Source organism: Harmonia axyridis, chromosome 4 (assembly GCF_914767665.1).
Source record: "Harmonia axyridis chromosome 4, icHarAxyr1.1, whole genome shotgun sequence".
In the NCBI taxonomy this organism is placed as follows: Eukaryota; Metazoa; Arthropoda; class Insecta; order Coleoptera; family Coccinellidae; genus Harmonia; species Harmonia axyridis.
In genome coordinates, this window is record NC_059504.1 from 164228 (window position 1) to 190849 (window position 26622).

The 26622-nt window shown below is 32.1% G+C and overlaps 4 protein-coding genes across 6 annotated transcripts; 2 read left to right on the forward strand and 2 right to left on the reverse strand.

Moving 5' to 3' along the window:
* Positions 1-39: 39 nt before the first annotated feature.
* LOC123677450 (bcl-2-related ovarian killer protein homolog B-like) lies at positions 40-19028 on the reverse strand. Of its 3 annotated transcripts, none has more exons than XM_045613966.1 (4): positions 18918-19028; positions 9590-9858; positions 789-1247; positions 40-318 (listed from the first exon to the last, which is right to left on the reverse strand). In XM_045613966.1, exons 2-4 carry the CDS (start codon positions 9833-9835, stop codon positions 175-177), a joined length of 849 nt encoding a protein of 282 aa, XP_045469922.1. In that variant the 5' UTR covers positions 9836-9858; positions 18918-19028; the 3' UTR covers positions 40-174. The 3 variants fall into 3 exon arrangements, with proteins under 3 accessions (XP_045469922.1, XP_045469921.1, XP_045469920.1); XM_045613965.1 differs by lacking the exon at positions 18918-19028 and adding an exon at positions 16766-17430; XM_045613964.1 differs by lacking the exon at positions 18918-19028 and adding an exon at positions 11429-11580.
* Positions 10336-14739, forward strand: LOC123677447. The gene is made up of 5 exons (XM_045613960.1): positions 10336-10808; positions 12177-12672; positions 12758-12945; positions 13773-14026; positions 14279-14739. The coding sequence occupies exons 1-5, from the start codon at positions 10466-10468 to the stop codon at positions 14540-14542; spliced, it is 1545 nt and encodes a 514-aa protein (XP_045469916.1). The 5' UTR covers positions 10336-10465; the 3' UTR covers positions 14543-14739.
* LOC123677449 (phospholipase A2 group XV-like) lies at positions 18919-21316 on the forward strand. Its single transcript, XM_045613963.1, has 5 exons — positions 18919-19710; positions 19820-20047; positions 20111-20282; positions 20630-20752; positions 20884-21316. The coding sequence occupies exons 1-5, from the start codon at positions 19251-19253 to the stop codon at positions 21113-21115; spliced, it is 1215 nt and encodes a 404-aa protein (XP_045469919.1). The 5' UTR covers positions 18919-19250; the 3' UTR covers positions 21116-21316.
* Positions 21317-22321: 1005 nt separating this feature from the next.
* Positions 22322-26494, reverse strand: LOC123677448 (TBC1 domain family member 20). Its single transcript, XM_045613961.1, has 9 exons — positions 26364-26494; positions 26101-26308; positions 25934-26050; positions 25673-25825; positions 25528-25622; positions 25122-25315; positions 24737-25063; positions 22866-23081; positions 22322-22699 (listed from the first exon to the last, which is right to left on the reverse strand). Exons 2-9 carry the CDS (start codon positions 26237-26239, stop codon positions 22684-22686), a joined length of 1257 nt encoding a protein of 418 aa, XP_045469917.1. The 5' UTR covers positions 26240-26308; positions 26364-26494; the 3' UTR covers positions 22322-22683.
* Positions 26495-26622: the final 128 nt, after the last annotated feature.

Consider the following 26622-nt stretch of genomic DNA (forward strand, 5'->3'; position numbering starts at 1 on the left):
TTTCAGGGATGGAATAGGACACAAATTAATGAAGAAGTATTCAGTAATTCAATAATTTATTTTTCAAACAATAAGTGATTTTATTGTCGCTTCCATCAAATTTTCTATTTTTATTTCATGCTTTTACATTCTTTTCATTTTAATATAAATAATAAATACAATAATACTATTTCTTCACAGCAAATATCTTAAAAGAGAGTTCATAAGGAAATAAGAAATTGCTAATATAGTAATAATCAACATAAATATTCCAGAATATCCCACAAATAACACCACCTCTTTATCTTCTTCTTTTCGACATCTATTGCACAGGTGAATCTAAAAGAATAAAACTTATATCAATCTATTTGTGAAGAACACCGAAAATTGATCATTTAAAAATTGAATTTTGTAGGATAATTTCCAAGTTTTTGTTGAGTTCCTACAATGCCTAAGTGGTGTAATTTTCGGGGCTATCGTGTCCTAAGTAGCCCCTTACCTCTACGCCTATGAAGATAGGGACTATTTAAACCCATTTCCTGGTTTTCCAGACTTTCATTCACAAAAAAGGTACCCTTCATAAACGCAATATAAAATATTATCCAGAAATTAAACACTTATTGTCCCAACTCCTTCAGAATTTATAAAAATAAATGAAAAAAATTTAATTCTGCAGTCTGTATCTCCAAAATTAGTCAAGATGAAAAACTCACTGGGAAGAACTTCTTATTTTATCTAGAACTACCACTTCATAAAATTATAACCTAGATTCTTGAATCCCCCTGTATATTGTCCAATGGAATACCTACCCATCCTCCATTGGATGTAATCCATTCTGCCACCCTGTCTTCTAATAACTCAGCCATCCCATCTGCCACTCTGCTGACATTCTCAGCGTTTCCAGTCTTGATCGAATCCACTGCCAAACCACCAGCCACGCAAAAAATGGCTATGACTTTTCCCCAAGTGGGTTCAGCTCGGAATATCTCGTGGCCCACCGCAACCATTATTTCCGCAACTTCGTCCATTTTTTCTGTGCAATGTAGCTGCCTCGCTATGTTCGTGTAAAGATTCGAATACATCCTTTCCAATTCTAAGCAAGACTGAAGGAGGTAAGGAAATATTTCTTTCGCTATGTTCTCGTGAATTGAAGAAGATCCTAACATGATCTGTGGTCGGATCAGACCTATCTTTCTTCTGAAGAGGCCGGCCCTCTTCAGTCTGTTTCTGATGTACATGTTGCAGAGAGTTCTTCCAGCTAGGATCACCTGAAATTTTAAATTTGATGGTAGGTATTTATAACATAATGTATCTAGTTAGTCTAGACCGGTTCTATGGATGAAATAAATGTATAAGTATTATTTAGAGGCCCTTCTAAATAGCTTTAACAGGGTTAGAATCATTTGTAGGGTCTCTAAAATAATTTTAGTACAAGGTTAGAGCAATTAAGAGGGCGTCTAAATAGTTCTAACCCAGTATTAGTTCTATTATTATTATTATTTCTAAATAGTTCCGACAGGGTTAGACTCATTTGAATGGCCTCTAAAACAATTTTAGTACAGGGTAAGAGCAATTAGGAGGTCGTCTGAATAGTTCTAACTTTTTAATAGTACTATTTAGAGGCCTTCTAAATAGTTCTGACAGGGTTAGACTCATTTGAATGGCCTCTAAAATAATTTTAGTACAGATTAACAGCAATTAGGAGGCCGTCTAAATAGTTCAAACTTGTTATTAGTACTATTAAGAGGCCTTCTAAATAGATCTGACAGGGCTTAGACTCATTTGAATGGCCTCTAAAATAATTTTGGTACAGATTAACAGCAATTAGGAGGCCGTCTAAATAGTTCAAACTTGTTATTAGTACTATTAAGAGGCCTTCTAAATAGTTCTGACAGGGTTAGACTCATTTGAATGGCCTCTAAAATAATTTTGGTACAGGGTAAGAGCAATTAGGAGGTCGTCTAAATAGTTCTAACTTTTTATTAGTACTATTTAGAGGCCTTCTAAAAAGTTCTGACAGGGTTAGACTCATTTGAATGGCCTCTAAAATAATTTTAGTACAGATTAACAGCAATTAGGAGGCCGTCTAAATAGTTCTAATTTTTTATTAGTACTATTTAGAGGCCCTCTAAATAGTTCTGACAGGGTTAGACTCATTTGAATGGCCTCTAAAATAATTTTAGTACAGATTAACAGCAATTAGGAGGCCGTCTAAATAGTTCTAATTTTTTATTAGTACTATTTAGAGGCCCTCTAAATAGTTCTGACAGGGTTAGACTCATTTGAATGGCCTCTAAAATAATTTTAGTACAGATTGACAGCAATTAGGAGGCCGTCTAAATAGTTCTAATTTTTTATTAGTACTATTTAGAGGCCCTCTAAATAGTTCTGACAGGGTTAGACTCATTTGAATGGCCTCTAAAATAATTTTAGTACAGATTAACAGCAATTAGGAGGCCGTCTAAATAGTTCTAATTTTTTATTAGTACTATTTAGAGGCCTTCTAAAAAGTTCTGACAGGGTTAGACTCATTTGAATGGCCTCTAAAATAATTTTAGTACAGATTAACAGCAATTAGGAGGCCGTCTAAATAGTTCTAATTTTTTATTAGTACTATTTAGAGGCCCTCTAAATAGTTCTGACAGGGTTAGACTCATTTGAATGGCCTCTAAAATAATTTTAGTACAGATTAACAGCAATTAGGAGGCCGTCTAAATAGTTCAAACTTGTTATTAGTACTATTAAGAGGCCTTCTAAAAAGTTCTGACAGGGTTAGACTCATTTGAATGGCCTCTAAAATAATTTTAGTACAGATTAACAGCAATTAGGAGGCCGTCTAAATAGTTCTAATTTTTTATTAGTACTATTTAGAGGCCTTCTAAAAAGTTCTGACAGGGTTAGACTCATTTGAATGGCCTCTAAAATAATTTTAGTACAGATTAACAGCAATTAGGAGGCCGTCTAAATAGTTCTAATTTTTTATTAGTACTATTTAGAGGCCCTCTAAATAGTTCTGACAGGGTTAGACTCATTTGAATGGCCTCTAAAATAATTTTAGTACAGGGTAAGAGCAATTAGGAGGTCGTCTGAATAGTTCTAACTTTTTAATAGTACTATTTAGAGGCCTTCTAAATAGTTCTGACAGGGTTAGACTCATTTGAATGGCCTCTAAAATAATTTTAGTACAGATTAACAGCAATTAGGAGGCCGTCTAAATAGTTCAAACTTGTTATTAGTACTATTAAGAGGCCTTCTAAAAAGTTCTGACAGGGTTAGACTCATTTGAATGGCCTCTAAAATAATTTTAGTACAGATTAACAGCAATTAGGAGGCCGTCTAAATAGTTCTAATTTTTTATTAGTACTATTTAGAGGCCCTCTAAATAGTTCTGACAGGGTTAGACTCATTTGAATGGCCTCTAAAATAATTTTAGTACAGATTAACAGCAATTAGGAGGCCGTCTAAATAGTTCTAATTTTTTATTAGTACTATTTAGAGGCCTTCTAAAAAGTTCTGACAGGGTTAGACTCATTTGAATGGCCTCTAAAATAATTTTAGTACAGATTAACAGCAATTAGGAGGCCGTCTAAATAGTTCTAATTTTTTATTAGTACTATTTAGAGGCCCTCTAAATAGTTCTGACAGGGTTAGACTCATTTGAATGGCCTCTAAAATAATTTTAGTACAGGGTAAGAGCAATTAGGAGGTCGTCTAAATAGTTCTAACTTTTTATTAGTACTATTTAGAGGCCTTCTAAAAAGTTCTGACAGGGTTAGACTCATTTGAATGGCCTCTAAAATAATTTTAGTACAGATTAACAGCAATTAGGAGGCCGTCTAAATAGTTCTAATTTTTTATTAGTACTATTTAGAGGCCCTCTAAATAGTTCTGACAGGGTTAGACTCATTTGAATGGCCTCTAAAATAATTTTAGTACAGATTAACAGCAATTAGGAGGCCGTCTAAATAGTTCTAATTTTTTATTAGTACTATTTAGAGGCCTTCTAAATAGTTCTGACAGGGGTTAGACTCATTTGAATGGCCTCTAAAATAATTTTAGTACAGATTAATAACAGCAATTAGGAAGCCGTCTAAATAGTTCAAACTTGTTATTAGTACTATTGAGAGGCCTTCTAAATAGATCTGACAGGGCTTAGACTCATTTGAATGGCCTCTAAAATAATTTTGGTACAGATTAACAGCAATTAGGAGGCCGTCTAAATAGTTCTAACTTTTTATTAGTACTATTTAGAGGCCTTCTAAAAAGTTCTGACAGGGTTAGACTCATTTGAATGGCTTCTAAAATAATTTTAGTACAGGGTAAGAGCAATTAGGTGGTCGTCTAAATAGTTCTAACTTTTTATTAGTACTATTTAGAGGCCTTCTAAATAGTTCTGACAGGGTTAGACTCATTTGAATGGCCTCTAAAATAATTTTAGTACAGGGTAAGAGCAATAAGGTGGTCGTCTAAATAGTTCTAACTTTTTATTAGTACTATTTAGATACCTTCTAAATAGTTCTGACAGGGTTAGACTCATTTGAATGGCCTCTAAAATAATTTTAGTACAGGGTAAGAGCAATTAGGTGGTCGTCTAAATAGTTCTAACTTTTTATTAGTACTATTTAGGGGCCTTCTAAATAGTTCTGACAGGGGTTAGACTCATTTGAATGGCCTCTAAAATAATTTTAGTACAGGGTAAGAGCAATTAGGAGGTCGTCTAAATAGTTCTAACTTTTTGTTAGTACTATTTAGAGGCCTTCTAAATAGTTCTGACAGGGGTTAGACTCATTTGAATGGCCTCTAAAATAATTTTAGTACAGATTAACAGCAATTAGGAGGCCGTCTAAATAGTTCTAATTTTTTATTAGTACTATTTAGAGGCCTTCTAAATAGTTCTGACAGGGTTAGACTCATTTGAATGGCCTCTAAAGTAATTTTAGTACAGGGTAAGAGCAATTAGGTGGTCGTCTAAATAGTTCTAACTTTTTATTAGTACTATTTAGAGGCCTTCTAAATAGTTCTGACAGGGTTAGACTCATTTGAATGGCCTCTAAAATAATTTTAGTACAGGGTAAGAGCAATTAGGTGGTCATCTAAATAGTTCTAACTTTTTATTAGTACTATTTAGAGGCCTTCTAAATAGTTCTGACAGGGTTAGACTCATTTGAATGGCCTCTAAAATAATTTTAGTACAGGGTAAGAGCAATTAGGTGGTCGTCTAAATAGTTCTAACTTTTTATTAGTACTATTTAGAGGCCTTCTAAATAGTTCTGCCAGGGGTTAGACTCATTCGAATGGCCTCTAAAATAATTTTAGTACAGATTAACAGCAATTAGGAGGCCGTCTAAATAGTTCTAACTTTTTATTAGTACTATTTAGAGGCCTTCTAAATAGTTCTGACAGGGTTAGACTCATTTGAATGGCCTCTAAAATAATTTTAGTACAGATAAGAGCAATTAGGTGGTCGTCTAAATAGTTCTAACTTTTTATTAGTACTATTTAGAGGCCTTCTAAATGGTTCTGACAGGGTTAGACTCATTTGAATGGCCTCTAAAATAATTTTAGTACAGGGTAAGAGCAATTAGGTGGTCGTCTAAATAGTTCTAACTTTTTATTAGTACTATTTAGAGGCCTTCTAAATAGATCTGACAGGGGTTAGACTCATTTGAATGGCCTCTAAAATAATTTTAGTACTGGGTAAGAGCAATTAGGAGGTCGTCTAAATAGTTCTAACTTTTTATTAGTACTATTTAGAGGCCTTCTAAATAGTTCTGACAGGGTTAGACTCATTTGAATGGCCTCTAAAATAATTTTAGTACAGGGTAAGAGCAATTAGATGGTCGTCTAAATAGTTCTAACTTTTTATTAGTACTATTTAGAGGCCTTCTAAATAGTTCTGACAGGGTTAGACCCATTTGAATGGCCTCTAAAATAATTTTGGTACAAGGTAAGAGCAATTAGGAGGTCGTCCAAATAGTTCTAACTTTTTATTAGTACTATTTAGAGGCCTTCTAAATAGTTCTGACAGGGTTAGACCCATTTGAATGGCCTCTAAAATAATTTTGGTACAGGGTAAGAGCAATTAGGAGGCCGTCTAAATAGTTCTAACTTTTTATTAGTACTATTTAGAGGCCTTCAAAATAGTTCTGACAGGGTTAGACTCATTTGAATGGCCTCTAAAATAATTTTAGTACAGGGTAAGAGCAATTAGGAGGTCGTCTAAATAGTTCTAACTTTTTATTAGTACTATTTAGAGGCCTTCTAAATAGTTCTGACAGGGTTAGACCCATTTGAATGGCCTCTAAAATAATTTTGGTACAGATTAACAGCAATTAGGAGGCCGTCTAAATAGTTCTAACTTTTTATTAGTACTATTTAGAGGCCTTCTAAATAGTTCTGACAGGGTTAGACTCATTTGAATGGCCTCTAAAATAATTTTAGTACAGGGTAAGAGCAATTAGGAGGTCGTCTAAATAGTTCTAACTTTTTATTAGTACTATTTAGAGGCCTTCTAAATAGTTCTGACAGGGGTTAAACTCATTTGAATGGCCTCTAAAATAATTTTAGTACAGATTAACAGCAATTAGGAGGCCATCTAAATAGTTCTAACTTTTATTAGTACTATTAAGAGGCCTTCTAAATAGTTCTGACAGGGTTAGACTCATTTGAATGGCCTCTAAAATAATTTTAGTACAGGGTAAGAGCAATTAGGTGGTCGTCTTAATAGTTCTAACTTTTTATTAGTACTATTAAGAGGCCTTCTAAATAGTTCTGACAGGGTTAGACTCATTTGAATGGCCACTAAAATAATTTTAGTACAGGGTAAGAGCAATTAGGTGGTCGTCTAAATAGTTCTAACTTTTTATTAGTACTATTTAGAGGCCTTCTAAATAGTTCTGACAGGGTTAGACTCATTTGAATGGCCTCTAAAATAATTTTAGTACAGGGTAAGAGCAATTAGGAGGTCGTCTAAATAGTTCTAACTTTTTATTAGTACTATTTAGAGGCCTTCTAAATAGTTCTGACAGGGTTAGACTCATTTGAATGGCCTCTAAAATAATTTTAGTACAGGGTAAGAGCAGTTAGGTGGTCGTCTAAATAGTTCTAACTTTTTATTAGTACTATTTAGAGGCCTTCTAAATAGTTCTGACAGGTTTAGACTCATTTGAATGGCCTCTAAAATAATTTTAGTACAGGGTAAGAGCAATTAGGAGGTCGTCTTAATAGTTCTAACTTTTTATTAGTACTATTTAGAGGCCTTCTAAATAGTTCTGACAGGGATAGACTCATTTGAATGGCCTCTAAAATAATTTTAGTACAGGGTAAGAGCAATTAGGAGGTCGTCTAAATAGTTCTAACTTTTTATTAGTACTATTTAGAGGCCTTCTAAATAGTTCTGACAGGGGTTAAACTCATTTGAATGGCCTCTAAAATAATTTTAGTACAGGGTAAGAGCAATTAGGAGGTCGTCTAAATAGTTCTAACTTTTTATTAGTACTATTTAGAGGCCTTCTAAATAGTTCTGACAGGGGTTAAACTCATTTGAATGGCCTCTAAAATAATTTTAGTACAGAGCAAGAGCAATTAGGAGGTCGTCTAAATAATTCTAACTTTTTATTAGTACTATTTAGAAGCCTTCTAAATAGTTCCAACAGGGTTAGACTCATTTGAAGGGCCTCCAAAATAACTTTAGTAAGGGGTTAGAGCAATTAAGAGGCCGCCTAAATAGTTCTAACCCTGTAATAGTACTATTTAGAGGCCCTTTCAAATAGTCTAACAGGGTAAGAGGCATTTGAATGGTCTCTAAAATAATTTTAGTACAGCTTCTAAATATTTCTAACCCTGTAGTAGTACCTACTATTTAGAGGCCGTTATAAATATTTAAAAGAGGGTTAGAATCATTTGAAGGGCCTCTAAGATAATTTTAGTACAGTTTTTATAGAAATTAAGAGGGCTTCTAAATAGTTCTTACCCTGTATTAGTACTATTAAGGGGCCCTTCTAAATGGTTCAAACGGAGTTAGAATCATTCGGAGGGCCTCTAAAATAATTTTAGTACAGGGTAAGAGCGATTAAGAGGGCATCCAAATAGTTCTAACCCTCTACTAAAATTATTTTAGAGTCCCTTCGAATTAGTCTAACCCTGTTAGTACTATTAAGAAGGCCTCTAAATAGTACTTATACAGAGTTAGAACTATTTAGAGTATTTAGACGGCCTCCTAATTGCTCTTAATCTGTACTAAAATTATTTTAGAGGCCATTCAAATGGGTCTAACCCTGTCAGAACTATTTAGAAGGCCTCTAAATAGTACTAATAAAAAGTTAGAACTATTTAGACGACCTCCTAATTGCTCTTACCCTGTACTAAAATTATTTTAGAGGCCATTCAAATGAGTCTAACCCTGTCAGAACTATTTTGAAGGCCTCTAAATAGTACTAATAAAAAGTTAGAACTATTTAGACGGCCTCCTAATTGCTCTTACCCTGTACCAAAATTATTTTAGAGGCCATTCAAATGGGTCTAACCCTGTCAGAACTATTTAGAAGGCCTCTAAATAGTACTAATAAAAAGTTAGAACTATTTAGACGACCTCCTAATTGCTCTTTCCCTGTACTAAAATTATTTTAGAGGCCATTCAAATGAGTCTAACCCTGTCAGAACTATTCAGAAGGCCTCTAAATAGTACTAATAAAAAGTAAGAACTATTTAGACGACCTCCTAATTGCTCTTGCTCTATACTAAAATTATTTTAGAGGCCATTCAAATGGGTCTAACCCTGTCAGAACTATTTAGAAGGCCTCTAAATAGTACTAATAAAAAGTTAGAACTATTTAGACGACCTCCTAATTGCTCTTACCCTGTACTAAAATTATTTTAGAGGCCATTCAAATGAGTCTAACCCTGTCAGAACTATTTTGAAGGCCTCTAAATAGTACTAATAAAAAGTTAGAACTATTTAGACGGCCTCCTAATTGCTCTTACCCTGTACCAAAATTATTTTAGAGGCCATTCAAATGGGTCTAACCCTGTCAGAACTATTTAGAAGGCCTCTAAATAGTACTAATAAAAAGTTAGAACTATTTGGACGACCTCCTAATTGCTCTTACCCTGTACCAAAATTATTTTAGAGGCCATTCAAATGGGTCTAACCCTGTCAGAACTATTTAGAAGGCCTCTAAATAGTACTAATAAAAAGTTAGAACTATTTGGACGACCTCCTTATTGCTCTTACCCTGTACTAAAATTATTTTAGAGGCCATTCAAATGAGTCTAACCCTGTCAGAACTATTTTGAAGGCCTCTAAATAGTACTAATAAAAAGTTAGAACTATTTAGACGACCTCCTAATTGCTCTTACCCTGTACCAAAATTATTTTAGAGGCCATTCAAATGAGTCTAACCCTGTCAGAACTATTTAGAAGGCCTCTAAATAGTACTAATAAAAAGTTAGAACTATTTAGACGACCTCCTAATTGCTCTTACCCTGTACTAAAATTATTTTAGAGGCCATTCAAATGAGTCTAACCCCTGTCAGATCTATTTAGAAGGCCTCTAAATAGTACTAAATACTCTGTATTAGAACTAAAAAAATTAACAATTATTATTATTACCTCTTGGGAAGGAGCAACTGAAGTCCTCCATCCAATAGTTGTGGATAATTTCCTAGAAACGACATCGCCTACATTACTAAAACGACGTTTATTTACTATAAAAGCAGACTGAAGGCGATCTGTGTTAAGGGCAGCAGGTGTGCTAAATTTTCTACCACCAAAAGCCCTTTTCCCGATCTTGTTTCTGCTATTGAAGGTCTCGAATAATCTTTTGTTTATTTGATCGCTGATTACATCATTGTCCATCAGGTTTGTTGCTCGTTCCAACCCTGAAAACGAACGATATCGTTGAATATGCGGAGAAAATTTTAGGCAAAAAAAGAACACTAAATGAAGATTTATGTTCGGTGAGATAACAGGATGAAAGAAATGAAAGTTAGTTGTCACCAAACGCACCATTTTGCATAAAGAAATCAATCAAGACCGTTATTCTCACACGATTTGAAAGAATCGAATTGTTGATAACACTTTGATTGACCACTTTACAACTTCGAATTCGGGTAACATAAGTCACGATTGTTCAATGTTCATACATAGGCGTAGACTAGACAATGCCACCAAAAAGGTTTACTATGGACGTGAAAAGATTTCATATTGAGATTGTTAATATTCCTATAATATTATATGAAAAGCTCGCTTTTGAAATGAGTTGCTGTCGAGGTATAGTCACTGGAAAAAATTGGTGTAAATGAATCTTCATTCGAAGAATATCAATGTGAATTTATATTTCACAAGATTTTGCCCCTAAAAGTCTTATTTAAATAATGATAAATTTTTTAGTTTCATTCGATTTTGTTGATTTTACCTTTGTGAGGAAATGTAAATTTGGCAAATTTTTTCGGTGAGCCAATACAAGTACGTACGCCACTGCAATATATGTCCCCAATAACACCCGAAAACAGATATAACTTCCGAAAATCGAACTTCTTCAGATACTCTAATCCATACATTGTGATCGAAATGCAGTTCTTAAAAAAATATTTCACCATCTTCATTTTATCGTGCTTCGTTAGTGTAGAAGCTGGATACTTCTATCCACATCCACAACCACCTATTTACCAAGACATACCAGTGCAACCACCACAATTTTTACCACCGAATTCACCACCAGTTTTGGACCAAGTTCCTGACATAACTTATTTGCCGACCAATCCAATTCAGCCACCTCCGGAACGACCACCCTTGGATGTTCAGCCACCTCTTTTCGATACGCCAGGCAGTGAGTATTTCAAGATCCAATAATATGAGAAAAACTACCCATTTCAAAAAATTCAATTCAAAGTAATTGAAACTCAATGGTTAGTTGTTGAATAACGATACTAAAGCACATGCAAATGTCGTGAAGATAGATCCATTAGAAGACTAAATGTTTTTAAATATTAGCTGCATTACACTCAATTTTTTTTATAAAAGTTTCAATTTTCCTGTAGAATAATTTTTTCTTTTAAATCGTTCAAGAATGACTACTTTATCGGAAAAATCAGACCACAAAATACTCTAATCCAGTAGAAATTCTCATTCATCGCTATGCAAATAACTTTCCCGTCCGAAAAAGTTACTTTTCCGATCTAGGTCGACAAAATTTATCTCTACTGGATAGTATTAATAGCTTAAATCCAAAATATTCATGGTGATTTGCTCTGGCAACACCAAATATTAAGGCCACCTCAAAAGTAAACCCTATATAAATATCTAGGAAGGTATTTTGAAATTCTTAGATTGTAATCTAAGTTGTGAAGTGGCATATGAATCAATAAAAGTATTATCTTCAAAAAGTTTAAAAATTAATTTTCTTTGAAAATTGATGTTCTATATCCAAATATTGAGTAAACATCTCACCATCTTCGATTTTATTTATACTAGCTCCAATATCACGAACGAAGACCTTCATTCATTATTGGAAATCAATTACCAAACACGAAAAAAATATATTTTCACTGAGAGGTACCAATCATTGGTTCAAATTAAGACTGAAATGATAGATTATGTTTCCTGTAACATCGGAATGCAATTATTACAAGTCTGTAGAAGAATCATTAAATCCAATGATATCTAGATGTATCAAATCGAAATATATCCCATTTCAATTTCTGTCCATTCAATGAAATATATGACGCAATATGCAGATTGATATTGAAATTCTCAATTATTAATGTTTGCGACATAGTAAGCACAACTAGTATTTTTATTGCGATTTTCTCATCAAGATTTTATTTGCTATTGATTTATTTGTTGAAAAACCATTGTTTTTCCAGGAACCCATACGAAAAACCATAAATATACCTTTGAATATAACACTCGAATCAAAGAGTTTAATTTAACGTGATTACAAAACCCACATCCGCTGATATATGCATTTTACTAAATTCAAAAATGCTCTTTCCTTCTTTACCTTATTTTGTAGTCCTTTTTTCGTTTTTATGTCACCTTTTTTGCTCTTGAATCTACATAAATACTCTGTACAACTTGTAGAACCCTCAGTGTCTGAAGATGAATAAATTGTTAGTATCCAATTTTTGGTAGTAAAGTTCTATACGACTTGTTTTACCATAAATAGTGCGAGACCTAATATTTCATATCATTCCAGTTACAGAAACAGACGACAGCGTCATAATTGAACTACCCCCAATTCCACCACTCCCACCACAATATTTACCACCTTCCAACCAGTATCTACCACCAGCAACTCGACAATCAGATCATGCCCAAACACGTTTTGTTAGAATTTCAAACTTGTCTTGCGTGGACTCAACAGATGAAACTTCGAAGTTTCACGCTCAATTCAGCTCTATTCAACCCTTCAATATGTCACCAAGCATGGAAGATTCTTCTTATCCTAATTGCATAGATGTGGTTTCTGAAAACATCTTCAAGGTTCATCTGGAAGGACCTTTGGTGAAGAAGTGTGGGGTGAAAAGATGCGTCAATTCGAATACGAAAGAGAGGAAGATGTGTCTCCACTTGAGAATGGCTACTGTTAAGGGAATAAAACTACCTGAGGATTTTCAAATCATGGTCCAATGCTCTCCACAACCTTCAGTTATGGCGCATACAAAAGAACTGCGTTTTAGATCCCAGATCAGGTGAATATTAACACATTTTCCAGATATAAAAAAGTTTCAATTCCTCGATATATTAATTTGATATTCATTAATCTTCGTTTTCTAGCAATGAACAGAGAACCCTCAAAAATGTAGCTGTAGCAAGTGGAGGAGCTCAAAGGAAATTAGATGTTGGACTAGATTTGCTCAGGAAGTCTGCAAATTCAGATACCTTCAATGAAATAGTCATTGCTGAAACTCCAGTGTATTTAGGAGAAGAATTATTGCTAAGGGCAACTGTCAAAAACGGAAATGGTAAAGATATAATTCTCTAATAAATTATAATTTCTCGAAAACGAGAATATGTTGGAATCGAAAAAAAAGACAATTTTATTGTTTCAAACTATACGAGTAATTTCAATCACAAAAATCCCTAATTCAAAACTGCATCGCCCTGTATATTTCAATCAATTGAAGATATAAAACTCTCTAAATTCAGCTAATGATTCATTATTACACAGAGTTACATTTTAATTATCTAAAATTATTAGAATGATATTGTTAGTTGATAAGGAATATTGTGCTGGACTAAATAATAAACCAACATAATTCATCATTTTCGAAGGCAAAATCCAATCCTTTTTTGATGGATTCGTTCCTGTTATTCTGAAATCATTATTAATTTTTAAGCCTTGTAATTAAAGGTTATAAAAATGTCTAGTTAATAAAATACAAGCATAGCTCATAAATCTTGATGTGAGAATTTTGAAGTAAATATTTGGAATGAATATTTGTGGGTAGATTATAAATGAGGATCTTAACTTTGATGAAGATAATTTATATCGCGAATGCTTATGGATATGATTAATTAACCTACTGAGCTATGATTCATTTTTTATTTTAGTAGAGGAATAATACTTTTGATTCCTCCTCATTTCATCGTTGCAAATTTATGAATAAATTTGAATTTTTTCCAAATTTCAGTATGAATCCAATCAGAAATCCTAGTGAATATGGATTTTTCAGCATATTACCAGATTCAACACTACGAAATCAAAAATAATTTGTTTAGCGTTAATTCAATACAAATTCAGACAAAATTTATATCGGCAAAAAGTTCAAATTCAGAATGTCGGTTTCAGGTTTCACAAACACCAGAATGGACTCAGTTGTCATGAGGAGCACGAGCACGAAAGAATCCTCAACCCTCGTAGATGAGAACGGATGTACCAATCCATTCATGCGAAACATTTGTCCCGATCTGCCCCAACAAATATCCCCCTTGGTGGTTGTTTTTCCATTCAGGGCTTTTCTTTTCCAAGGTAGCGACCGTTCAGATGAAATGGTGTTGTCGATGAGGATGATTGGATGTCTGAACTCGAAAGATTGTTTACAGGTAAAAAACTGAATGTTATACCTCGTATTTAGAATCAATTTTAGAATACATTTTCCAATATTTCCTGGTATAACTTCCTACCAACAAATATTATAGTAAACATTATCCTACTTGCATTACAGTTTTTGATTTCATGCTTTGAATGATGTGTTTATATCAACCCTATTCCCTACTCACATGTAATTATTCTTTATGATTTTTTCTTTATTACTGAAAAATGTTCAAATCAACAAAAAATATCTATTTTTTCAGATTAACCATTGTAACGATGACAAAATTGGAAATAGAAGACGAATTGTTAGGTCCACAGATCCCACTGACGAAATTACAGATGAAGAGCTGAGATTCAGAGTTCTACCCTTTGAGAAAAGCCCCAATTCAACCATTTTCGAATTGATGAATGAAAAAATTCAACTCAATTCGCAAGAAACTTTTTTTTTCGCTTTCTTCACTCTGTTTTCAATTATATTTTTATGTATTGTTATCACTTGCCTGTCGTGTTACAAATTTAAATAAGTTATTTGTTACCTATTACGACAAAATAAAAGAAAATATAAAATAAAATTGAAATTATGTGTCAAACTTATTATAGAGGAATGATCCTAAAGAATTATTGTGGAACTACAAAGTTTCAAGCGGTATTTTTTAAGTTATTGGGAATACAAAACTTCAGATGGATATAATTCCGAAACCATTGGACAAATTTGAGCCATTAACGAAGTGAGCTAAAGCAATCAGTCCTCAAAAGGCCCTGTAAAATTTTGGGCAGATCAACAAGAGCACAATTTTATATTGGTAATTTTTTTGTAGGTACACGGATTAATTTAGTCTACAGAAACTACACAGATAAGACTTCTGGCGATACCTTGCCGCTCTGTATCATGAAATCACATACCTGCGTTTCCTGAAAAGTTGCTAACAGATAAGTTATACTACATAAAACAAGTATTTGCTTTTAGGAACTAAGTTATTTTGTTTCAACTACAATTAAAATTTTAATCGGACTCTGAAGTGATAGATATCTGAAAAATATTTTCTGAAATGAGTACTGAATTTTTGTTAAGGAGTCTAATTCGAACCTCAAATCTAACTGAAAGTATTTAATTGCAGGTTCTTTTCATATCGAAGAATCGACAATTAAATTTAGTGAATGGTGAAACTCATTGTCCTTGCCATTAGCTATTTTATCATTGGGACCATTCAATCATTTTAACGAATCGAATCATGTCTATAATATTCCACTTCGTGAACAGAATTGTTTAGAAGAACATATACATATATCTCACTATTTATATTTGAGCAAATTAATGTTCGTTTAATGTCTCATAAAGATAGAATCAGAATTACTTCGCAAAAATCCTTGAGATATTCGAAGATGATGTAAATATTATAGAACACTGGCCTGTCCAATTGGATCTACTCAAAATAGAGAGCTACTCAATTCACTAATGAATGCGTAAAAAATATTAATTGAGTGATTAGATTAGTGTCAGGTTGATCTGTTATTTGTATGCTGTTTGTGTAATTTTATTACATTGAGAATATTTGTTTGTCAGTTTCAAAGTTCCATTGTATCAAGATATCATTTCGAACATTCTGAAATTTTCACGTGAAAAATTCAACAAATTAAAGGTTTATGCGAAACCGATTATATCTCGTTTGAGATTGATCAGATTCAATCGAAATTAATAAATCAAAAATATTTAAATACAATCAAAAGTTCAATAGCGGAACTTGTAATGAATTAGAACAAGAAAAACAGGTTGAAAATTCAGGATTAGAATTGAAGATACCAGTAGAGTTTTAAGCAAGATAAGATAAATTCGAATTACTACATTACTGCATACTGAGTAGAGTGACAAATATGAATAATTATTCCAATAATTCACTAGATTTGAGTAGATCTCTACTGAGTTATTAATATTTTTGCGTATTTTTTTCAATTATAGTTTTTTTTGAGTAGTTACCGGTAGTTTTTCAATTTATCTTGGAGAAAAATTGAAGACTTCTCGAAATTTAAGATATTGAGAAAAAAGGAAAATCATCTAACATGAATTTATTCAATGAATAAATCTTCAACGTACGACGTGCTCATTTGAATGTATTGAAATAAACGATAAAAATGGTAAATCAGACGTGATAAAAATATAAATTCGTTTTTTATCTTTGGAACAAAACAATTGAAAGAAATCATAAACGTGATTCCTAATTCGAGTGAGATTTCCAGCATATAATAAGTAACAATTAAATTTATATGTCCATTAAAAAAAAGATTAAATTTTAAGACTCAGCTATCAAATTGAATTCCATCATTGACTTTCACGATTGCTTTTGCTGAACATTTTTATTATTTTTTATTTACCATTCGCAATTGCTGGAAAAGAGATTTTCAACCTCTGTGAAATAATCACGGTTTATCTTGGAAAAAAAACTTCTGAGGATACAATAATTTTTGTTTATTGTCATGTTTTTTGAGTATTTGTTTCTTATAGTCCAAGCTTCACAAAAAATAAATTATGAAAATGTAATTGTAAAATTAGAATATTGTCATGAAACAAATCCAAATATTTATCCAAAATAATAATTTTAAGAGGTTATTCCAATTTTCAACGTTCTGCGATTTTATTTTTGTCTCGAAGTTCACGGAAAAATATTATATGCAAATACAATATCGAAAATAAACAACTTTCATTACGAAATCGGCAGGATGATTCAAGTATAAAAGCAATAAGAACTCACCAAAATAGAGAACAATCAACTGATAAAAAAGAACTTCATTTATTCACTTTCAGCAAAAACTCCCGAAAGAAACAGACACAAATCCTGCATAGCACGATCACCAAAAATAACAATTTGGTCAAAATTCAAGAGGTTCCTCTCATTCCTCGAGAGTGTCTCCAGTTTAACAACCAGTTCTCGTCGGCAGTTGCACAAATGGTTTGAACATTTTTTTCGGGCCGTCAATATTAGTTTATGTTTTATAATTGCTCGGTTGTGCACATCGTCTGAGTATATTTGTAAGTCGTTTCAGAAACAATGACTGTCGTTAGAATACATAATGGTTTATTACGGATTATTACCATCCGTTGTTCCCTTGACGTTTGATCATGGTTGATATTGACCTGTTAAATTTCGTTGCCCAATTCTCGAAATGTGTACTTGGATTTGCTGCAGGGTATCATTCCGATTCTACTTGCGTTGAACCAGTATGTGTATTTTGATTAATATCATATCCTCAGGGCCGTCGCTAGGGGGTAGACAGGGCAGGCGGTCGCCTAGGGCGCCAAAATTCAGGGGCGGCATTTCCAAGATTGATCAAAAAAATTCACATGTGTAAAAATTCAAAGTACCGAATGAAAATGTAATTCAGACTGAAACAACAGTTCCATTTCACCATTTCCATCTTATAGTTCAATGATATTTTATTTTTCAAACATTTTATCGGCTCTGAGTAATGCCTACCATGCAAGTCTCGTAGAATAGATGACATTTATTAACAGATTCGTGGAAAGACTCCTGGATATCTACCTCCACCGAGGACTAAAGTGGAATATACAAGCCCTAGGCTTAAATTAAGAAGAAGAAGAAGAATTACTAGTGATTACAAATGATGTGATACAAGTAATCAATTGTAAGCGGATACGAGCAATTGATTATTGGTAGTCGGATGAAAGTAATCGATTACCAGTAATCGGATACAAGTAACCGATTACTAGTAATCGGATACAAGTAATCGATTGCCAGTAATCGGATACAAGTTATCGATTACCAGTAATCGATTACTAGTGATCGAATACAAGTAATCGGATACTAGTAATCGATTACCAGTAATCATATACAAGTAATCGATTACCAGTAATCGGATACAAGTAATCGGATACAAGTAATCGATTACTAGTAATCGGATACAAGTAATCGATTACTAGTAATCGGATACAAGTAATCGATTGCCAGTAATCGGATACAAGTAATCGGATACAAGTAATCGATTACTAGTAATTGATTACTAGTAATCGGATACAAGTAATCGATTACTAGTAATCGGATACAAGTAATCGGATACGAGTAATCGGATACAAGTAATCGATTACCAGTAATCGGATACAAGTAATCGATTACTAGTAATCGGATACAAGTAACCGATTACTAGTAATCGATTACCAGTATTCGGATACAAGTAATCGATTACCAGTAATCGATTACTAGTAATCGGATACAAGTAATCGATTACTATTAATAGGATACAAGTAATCGGATACAAGTAATCGGATACAAGTAATCGGATACAAGTAATTGATTACCAGTAATCGGATACAAGTAATCGATTATCAGTAATCGGTTTTGTTCAACCGTCAGTTTCTCAATAGTTATTGCCCAAACCGTCATTTTTCAAACCGTTATTTTCTAAACCGTTTCGCTCTGAACCGTTATTTATTTGTTAAACCGTTATTTTTTTACTACGAATAAAAGTCCGCAATCATTTTTTTATCTAAAAGGTATCAATACATACAACAAAGACACCTGATTCGAACCCTCACCGCTAATTTTTATTTTAATTTTTTTATAATGCTGTTTTTTATCAATTTTGCAATTACTTTTTCGACTTCCTCTGAAAAACTTGTTTTCATACTTATTCATTGCGAGTTGAAACTGTTTTTAATAATTAGGTTGAATGTTTGAAGTATTTATTTCATATGTAACTGCAACTATATTAAAAATATGGGAAATCAAACTGAAACATTTGTATTAATAATAACTACTAAAGCTATCCAGATAACTAACGATTAACTCAAGCTTTTATAAAATCGAACTCGTTCGTGTGTTATTTCGATAAGTAATTACATTTATTACTGATAGGTTATCACATTCGAAATATAACAATAGTACATACACGGCGAAAATATCCAAATTGACCAACACTATTTATTGACGACTGTCTCTTCGTCACAAAGAGAAGTTTACTCGACTTGTTTGTTTATATCCTTCAATCAGTTCGAATCAAAATCTAAGTTTAGTGATAGTGAAAAAAATTATCCCTGGCGTTCACTTCATAAACAAGATAGTAATTGCTCAATTTGTTTACACTTTGAAACAATTCGTACCCAAGCAAATCCTGATTTTCAGTGTTGATAAACAAAGAAGAGCGTTTTATTCATTTATGGTCTATTGTCCCTGTTGTTTATTTCACAGATAAAGATAGTTATCGTCAAGGTCGAAGTGTGAGATGTCAATAAAGAGTAACCTTAAATATTATGTATTTTTTACATGTATAAGTTTAATATGTGCCAATTTAAATCCAATAATATTGATTCCTGGAGACGGAGGGTGCCAAATAGATGCAAAATTAAACAAAACCTCATCGGTTCATTACTTATGTGAAAAACAGACTAATGAATATTTCAATATTTGGTTGAACATGGAACTTTTGGTCCCCTTTGTTATAGACTGTTGGATTGATAATATGAGATTAATTTATGATAACATAACAAGAACTACAAGTAGTGTTGATGGAGTTCATCTTAGGATACCTGGTTTTGGAGGTTCTGAAACTGTGGAATGGCTAGACCCGAGTCATGCAGCTACTGGTTCATATTTCAAACCTATTGCTGATTTATTAGTCAGCTTAGGGCATACAAGAAATGTTACAGTAAAGGGGGCTCCATATGATTTCAGAAAAGCTCCAAGTAAGTTTTTGAAATACAATCAATTCACCTATACAACCAAATAAGGAATCAGAATTGAAAAGCTATATTTTGACAAGACAATGATTTTATAATAATATAATTCTTTCAGATGAAAATGCTCAGTATTTCATTGACCTCAAGGTCTTGGTGGAAAAAACATATCAAGAGAATAACAATCAACCTGTCATATTGATAGCACACTCGATGGGAGCATTAATGTCCTTACACTTTTTGAATCAGCAGGATCAAGCCTGGAAAGATCAACATATCAAAACCTTAGTTACTCTGGCTGGTGCTTGGGGGGGTAGTATGAAAGCTATTAAAGTTTATGCTATTGGTGAGTTATGAATTTTCTTAATCGAAACAAATTTTAAATGATCTATAAATAATCTATTTCTAGGTGATGATTTGGGCTCGTATGCCTTGAGAGAGAGCATTATGAGACTTCAACAAATAACCTCACCAAGTTTAGCTTGGCTTTTACCCTCACCCCTTTACTGGAAGAGCAACGAAGTTCTTGTTGAGACTGATAAAAAAAATTTCACTCTGAATAATTTGAAGGAGTTTTTCTAGTGAGTATTTGCATTATACTAATTTTTACCTCAGTATCTGAGTTTTAATTGATTTTATTATTCACAATAATAATTATAATATCATATATCAGCTTTAGCTAATAAAGATGGTTATTATTATTATATATTTATTTATTTGTCAAGCTCAAGTTTATAAAAGGTTTCATACAACAACAAATACATAGTTTCATGAGACAGTTCTTGCTAAGATTAACAACAAATTAATGTTTTTCATACTGTACCTAATACAATATCACTTCACTACCAATATATTATTTTCTATAAATTTATTTATTTAATTTTTTTACTATTATTATCTATTATCTTATTAAGTATTATTCTTTCAGTGGTATCTCATATCCTAATGGATGGGAGATGAAAAGAGATACAGAAGTTTATCAATTGGATTTTAGGCCACCAGGTGTAGAGATACACTGTATTTATGGTACCGGAGTAGACACTGTTGAAAGGTAAGAAATATCTCTTTGAATTTTACTCTTTTATAGGCTCAATAAGCATCATTTCGAGAGGATTTGAAAAATCTCAAATATCCTATTTCATTAATTTTTCTTTTTTTTTTTTACATGATTTAATGTTATAGGCTCTACTACAAACCGGGTACCTGGCTGGACGGTTATCCATCACTTATTATGGGAAATGGTGACGGAACTGTGAATTTGAAATCTTTGGAAGGATGTCTTCTTTGGCAAAATTTGCAACAGCAAAGAATTTATTCCGTTCCTCTTCCAAACGTTGATCACTTAGGGATTCTTGGAGATGTGAAAGTCCTTCAGTATTTATCTAATTTAATTAAAACGGTAGATAGAAACTGAAGGAGTGGGTTTTCTTCTTCCGCTGGCAAAACAAAAATATTTATATTTTTTCAACATAGCGACTTAATTATACCAAATTGATATGAAAAAGGTACGTAATTGGTTTTTTGAACGTATGGGTGATAATTTACAGTAAGTAGGCAATTTTTTTTTTTATTTTATGGTAGGTTCATTTTTAATTCAAATATTCTTTTTTTTTTTTTAAATACATATTTACCTGGTGATATCACTGATCTGTTGTGATCAACTAATAATTAGAAGAATTTTCAAGTGTTGCTATTATAACTTTAAGTTACATCATTCCTCTTATTGGTTTCAAATTTATATTGCCTGAATGTATACTAATGATGACTAAACTAACTTGAACTTTGAGTAAATATTCGGTTCATTTTCTTTCTTCCAATAATTTGCCATATAAAGTTCTAATTTAGAGACTGTTCTAAAATTAGATTATAAGTATAAGCAGTCGTCTTCTATGACAATATCAGGAATTTAAACTCGGTAATCCGAATAATGAATAGTCTTCGGAGCCCAAAGGTAGCCTACGAATATTTGTGATATTTTAGTTTCACAATTGAGTAGGAAATATTTTATTTTTTAACCTAGAGTGACTATTTTTAATCATTTTTGATGAAGCTTGGTTGTGATTAAAAAATGTGAAGATATTTACTTCTAACTGAGATTAACTTTTGATTTTTTTGAATCAATGATATTGAATGTGTATTTCAATTAATAGAATAGTCACTAAAAAATTTGAGTGTACCTGAAACTTTTATTATGGCGGTATTTTTCAAGGATATATGAAAAAAAAATTAATTAAAATTATGCATTCAATACCAGACAGTTCCAAGTTGTGAGCATGAGAAGTACTTATTAAAGTTCTCCATTAAAATAACTTCCTAATTAAATGTATAGCTATCAGGATTGTTTTCTTGAATTGAACTTTGTGAATTGTACTTGGAAATTTCTAGAATGAAGATGTGATATATTTAGTCTTTAATGAGAAATTTGTGAATTGAAATTATTAAATCTTGATCAAAAATTGAAAAAAGACTTGAATAAATTGAAATATGAATTTATTGTATTTTTTTTTATTATTGATGGTTATGATGAACCAACAACGCTTCTTTACTCGATTTATATCAAAACTATTGCCAAGTTTGGTTAAGAAAAGGCTAAAGGTATTTTCACAAAATTTACGTAACATCATGAGATATTCAAATTTATTATCGACACGAAAGTGTATTGATTGTACATACAATTCTTGTCATGTTTTGGAAATTATGACAAATAAACAGGTAGTTCAAATACTTCAACAAAAACAATAATTCATATAAACTATTTGATAAATAAATTGAGAGATACATATTTTTGAAGCAGCATTTATGTTTACAATAGATTATTCATAAATTTCATACACTATACAATAACATTTGATATTTACATTCAACAGATACATGAAATATTCTTTCGACAATTTATATCCATACAAATTGACAAAAAAATCAGAAACCTGCGTAAAACCTTCGTTTCATAAGATCCCTCACTGTTGAGTAGGGAATTATTTGTCATGTGTCCCACATGCTGAAAAAAATTGTTATCAAATAAATGCATTCAGTGAAAAGTGATCAAATCCTCATTATTTTTTCATAAAACTGGTTTTTAGTCTTGTTGGGTTAGCAATATCAACAGTGGAAATAATCCTTGAAATTAGGATATTCTTTTTTTGTGAATATTTCTTAAGACTTACTTTGGTAGATAATTGAAATTGGGGTTGATGGTTTTCAGGTAATAGGCATAAAGACCAATCAGAACTGTGGCAGTAGCAAATAGAATACCATATCGGCTCCTGTGGTTGAACAGCAACCATGGTGGCATGCTGTTCGAGATTCGGAGCCACATATTATTGTTGTTACCCCTTCTCATCCTCCTCATACGAGCCTCGTCTTGTTTTCTTCTATCTTGCCTTAAAATAATCACAATGCTAACAAGAACACACAATAGGAGCAGTAAAAAAAACGTTGAATTTTTTTTTTATATATTCATTCTTTTCATAAAAAATTTGATTTTTAACATTTTTACTCTCTAAATGTCGAGGAAATAAACTGTTCTAATTAAAAAAATTGTGGTTTTCTAGTTGTATCCACCTCAGTCTTTGAGAATACGTCTTCAACTAAATCTACTATATGTAGTAGATTTAGTGTTTCATTTTGAAAATTTCTAACTAAAAAATCCGTTAAGATCTGCCAAATAAGTGTTTTTTTTATATTTTAGAATTTGTTTGGCTGAGGTACCTTTATGGATATTTCATAAAAATGGAGGAGAAATTATGCAGAAAAAAAATAGTAAAGCATCGCATTTAGCATTTTTCAATATGAAATCATTAATTTGAAAAAAAAACTATTTGTCTATAGTGGACAAATTTGAATTGCATCAACCTCTTGAAAAATTCGGAGGTTCTATTAAAAGTTAGGGCAGATTCAAAAAAATTTTCAATAATTTATCTATTGAAATTTTATTCTATTCCAAATTTAATTACGCACAGGTAAATATTTCTTGAAATAAATACCTCTGTAATTTTTTTATGTTTATAGTAAAATAAACATTATTATTATTATATCGAATTAAATTTTCCAAAAATTCCCTGAAAGATGTTTTTGGCATAGATTTAGACATTTCCTGAAACTGTTTCAATTTTATTGTGTTTTTTTTTACATTATTAAAGATACAATAACTTATGGTATATCGATTCACAAAAAAAAATTTGGCTCTGAATCTTTCAAATATAAAATTTAGTATATGATTTTTTGATGCCAAACAATAGCACAGGTATTAACAAACCTTTCCAGCTACCTCGTTTTTTCAAAATGCAATCAACATTTCAAATGAATTTTCATGAAAAAAACGTTGGGTAGATGGCACTGATAAAATCTACTTCAATTTTCAAAATTATTGATTGAAGTTTGAACGACTATTCAGAGTTTGATTTCCAAAAAAATTTTGTGATTCAGAATGTCTTTAAATTTGAGATTACATCTAAATTATATTCGTTAAAAATATGGAATCAACTATTCTACTGATAGTATCATCAAATTATCTATTCAACAATCGAAGTTATCTGATGTAATTTTCTAAAAAAAATACCTACCTTACACCATCAACAATTCAATATACCAATTCAAGACAGTAACAATTAACTAACATAGGAACTAATAAAAAAATTTAGATTAACAAATGTCAGCGGTGCACAAACACATAAAAAATTATCATGCATAAATATAATAATATGAGTATATTAATTACAACATTTAAATAAGAAGCAATTGGTGCAATTCAAATTTCTCATAAAACACAGTCAATACAGCTTACTCAAAGTATATATAAAGCAAAAAAAAAGTGCAGAATGAACAACATATAAGAAAAAAGCAAAATATAAGAAATCAATATGTACATAATCAAACAACACTAAACTTATAGGTAAAAAATAACTACAAGCGTTTTTTAGTTCTCGAAAGCGTATTTTTGGCAGCAAAGCATGGAAAGAGTTTACTGTGATAGAAGACCTTCAAGAAATGATAGTAAAGTTTCCTGAGCAAGTGAACGAATCCAAAAAATACATACTCTCTCTTTACTCGTTTCACGACATCTTTCTCCACAGATTCCGGCTTGTGTTTCTTGTAGTACAGCAAAGCATTGTGGAGAATCGTCTCAAAATCCGTGTCGTCAGGTATTTGGGCCAATAAACAGTGAATACTTGCGAGCTCGCAATCTTGTTGGAATATTTCATCGCTCCTTTCGACCACTAGGGCCGTAGCTACATAAATTGGCATAAGAGGTGGGGACGCTAAGAAGAAGTCGTATAACCTGACAACATCTTTATATCTGTTGAGGGAATGCCCAAACCATGTGAGATACCACGGTAGAGCGAACATAGTGCCAACACCAGACCTACAATTGCAACAAAATAATATTGGAATTCTAAATTTCATCAGCAATTTTCACTTACATTTCCAAAAAATTGTACAGTTTCGGATCTATTCTATCTATCAGGGGATACATATAATTCAGTCTAAATGATGTTTTTTCCATTGTATCTTCCATACATTCCTTCAAATGGTCTGTACTAAGCCTTTCCATGATTCTGAATGCAATTACTTCTCCTACCACTAATAAAAAAGTTATAGCTACATCATGGTATCCCTAAAATAATTCAATTATCCAATGATAAAGAAATAAAAGATATAAGCACATCCCAAATTGATATTTAACACTATATAAATTTTTTTTATTTACTTGAAATATCCAGAGATCGATAATCCAAACAGTGGAAGACAATAAATAAATATAAAGTAAACACTGAATCAGAGATAACCAAATGATTATTCTTTTTCTAATGTATACTTGGTATGTACCTGATAGTATTTCAAATGGGGATATTTCATGATAACTCTAAGAATTAGGACTGTTAACTGATCTTGTAGAGCTAGCCTCTGCTTCAATGGAATGCCTGTAGAAAATTGATTACAGTTAGAATTCCAGATAATTTATGTATCTTACCTGGAGGAAATCTACTTAATGATCTGTTCACATCGAGAATCACTTGGTTATACTCATCGTGAGTAGAGAGCTCTAAAAGAGACGGAATTTTTTCATTATACTCATCTGGATCTACTTCTAGTAAAAGGGGCCATATCTTCCTTCGGAGATCATCTGGAACAATGATATGGTTAACGTAAATATTTTGAACGGTTTAGTATCTCTTGATATACAATTGCGGTTATTCTTTTATAAAGGAGTATTTTGTCTGGGAAATAATACCTCCAACTAGTCCACACTCTCCAATTGCCAAATTACGCCATGTTTCTAAATCGGTGTCGTTTTCGAGGGCTTGTTCAATAATTTTCCTTTTTTCAATTTCTATTTGTGACTCAATATCTGAAAAACATTATAGTGAGCTTTTTTTTCAGTCATCCAATTAAGCCTACCTTCTTCGAATCTCAATTCAGATCTAGTGTCTTCATGGTCAACGAAACCATTAGATATGTTATCGGTTGTAGCACCGTAATCGGATTTTTTATTGTTTTTCTCTTTATCGTTCGATAATAATGCATCGTTTTCCAACATATTTTTTCTATTTTTCAATAAACAAAATCATTAAATTTTATTCTTAATAACTCGATACTAAACGTTATCCTACAACGAAGAAGAAATCAAACTTTCATATACGGAAAAAAAACATAAGATTCACTTGTAAATAATATCCTGTCAGTGTCACTACCGTTATTAGTGTCGAAGTGTCATACGTGACATTCGATTACAGAATAATACTATAGACTACAGATCGTCTGCACAATTGATCTTTAATCCATTTGGTCTAAGGTGAAAAAGGAGAAAAGAAATGACTTAAAGGTAATCGCTATTGAGCGCTTGTCATACATTTGCGCTCTTGAAGTCCACTTATATCTATTTAGTGCTCTTCAAGGACGCAATCGACGCAGGTATGAGTG

Coding starts and splice junctions, on each gene's coding strand:
- LOC123677448 (XM_045613961.1), bottom strand. CDS start 26,239: ATGTTGGAAAACGATGCATTATTATCGAACGATAAAGAGAAAAACAAT. Junction 25,623..25,672: donor ATTAAGTAGATTTCCTCCAG/GTAAGATACATA, acceptor AATTTTCTACAG/GCATTCCATTGAAGCAGAGG. Junction 23,082..24,736: donor GTGAAACGAGTAAAGAGAGA/GTATGTATTTTT, acceptor GATTATTTTAAG/GCAAGATAGAAGAAAACAAG.
- LOC123677447 (XM_045613960.1), top strand. CDS start 10,466: ATGTCCCCAATAACACCCGAAAACAGATATAACTTCCGAAAATCGAAC. Junction 10,809..12,176: donor TCTTTTCGATACGCCAGGCA/GTGAGTATTTCA, acceptor ATATCATTCCAG/TTACAGAAACAGACGACAGC. Junction 14,027..14,278: donor ACTCGAAAGATTGTTTACAG/GTAAAAAACTGA, acceptor CTATTTTTTCAG/ATTAACCATTGTAACGATGA.
- LOC123677449 (XM_045613963.1), top strand. CDS start 19,251: ATGTCAATAAAGAGTAACCTTAAATATTATGTATTTTTTACATGTATA. Junction 19,711..19,819: donor TGATTTCAGAAAAGCTCCAA/GTAAGTTTTTGA, acceptor TAATTCTTTCAG/ATGAAAATGCTCAGTATTTC. Junction 20,753..20,883: donor GGAGTAGACACTGTTGAAAG/GTAAGAAATATC, acceptor TTAATGTTATAG/GCTCTACTACAAACCGGGTA.
- LOC123677450 (XM_045613964.1), bottom strand. CDS start 11,480: ATGAAGGTCTTCGTTCGTGATATTGGAGCTAGTATAAATAAAATCGAA. Junction 9,859..11,428: donor TATAAATAAAATCGAAGATG/GTGAGATGTTTA, acceptor GTTCGTTTTCAG/GGTTGGAACGAGCAACAAAC. Junction 319..788: donor TTACATCCAATGGAGGATGG/GTAGGTATTCCA, acceptor TTATTCTTTTAG/ATTCACCTGTGCAATAGATG.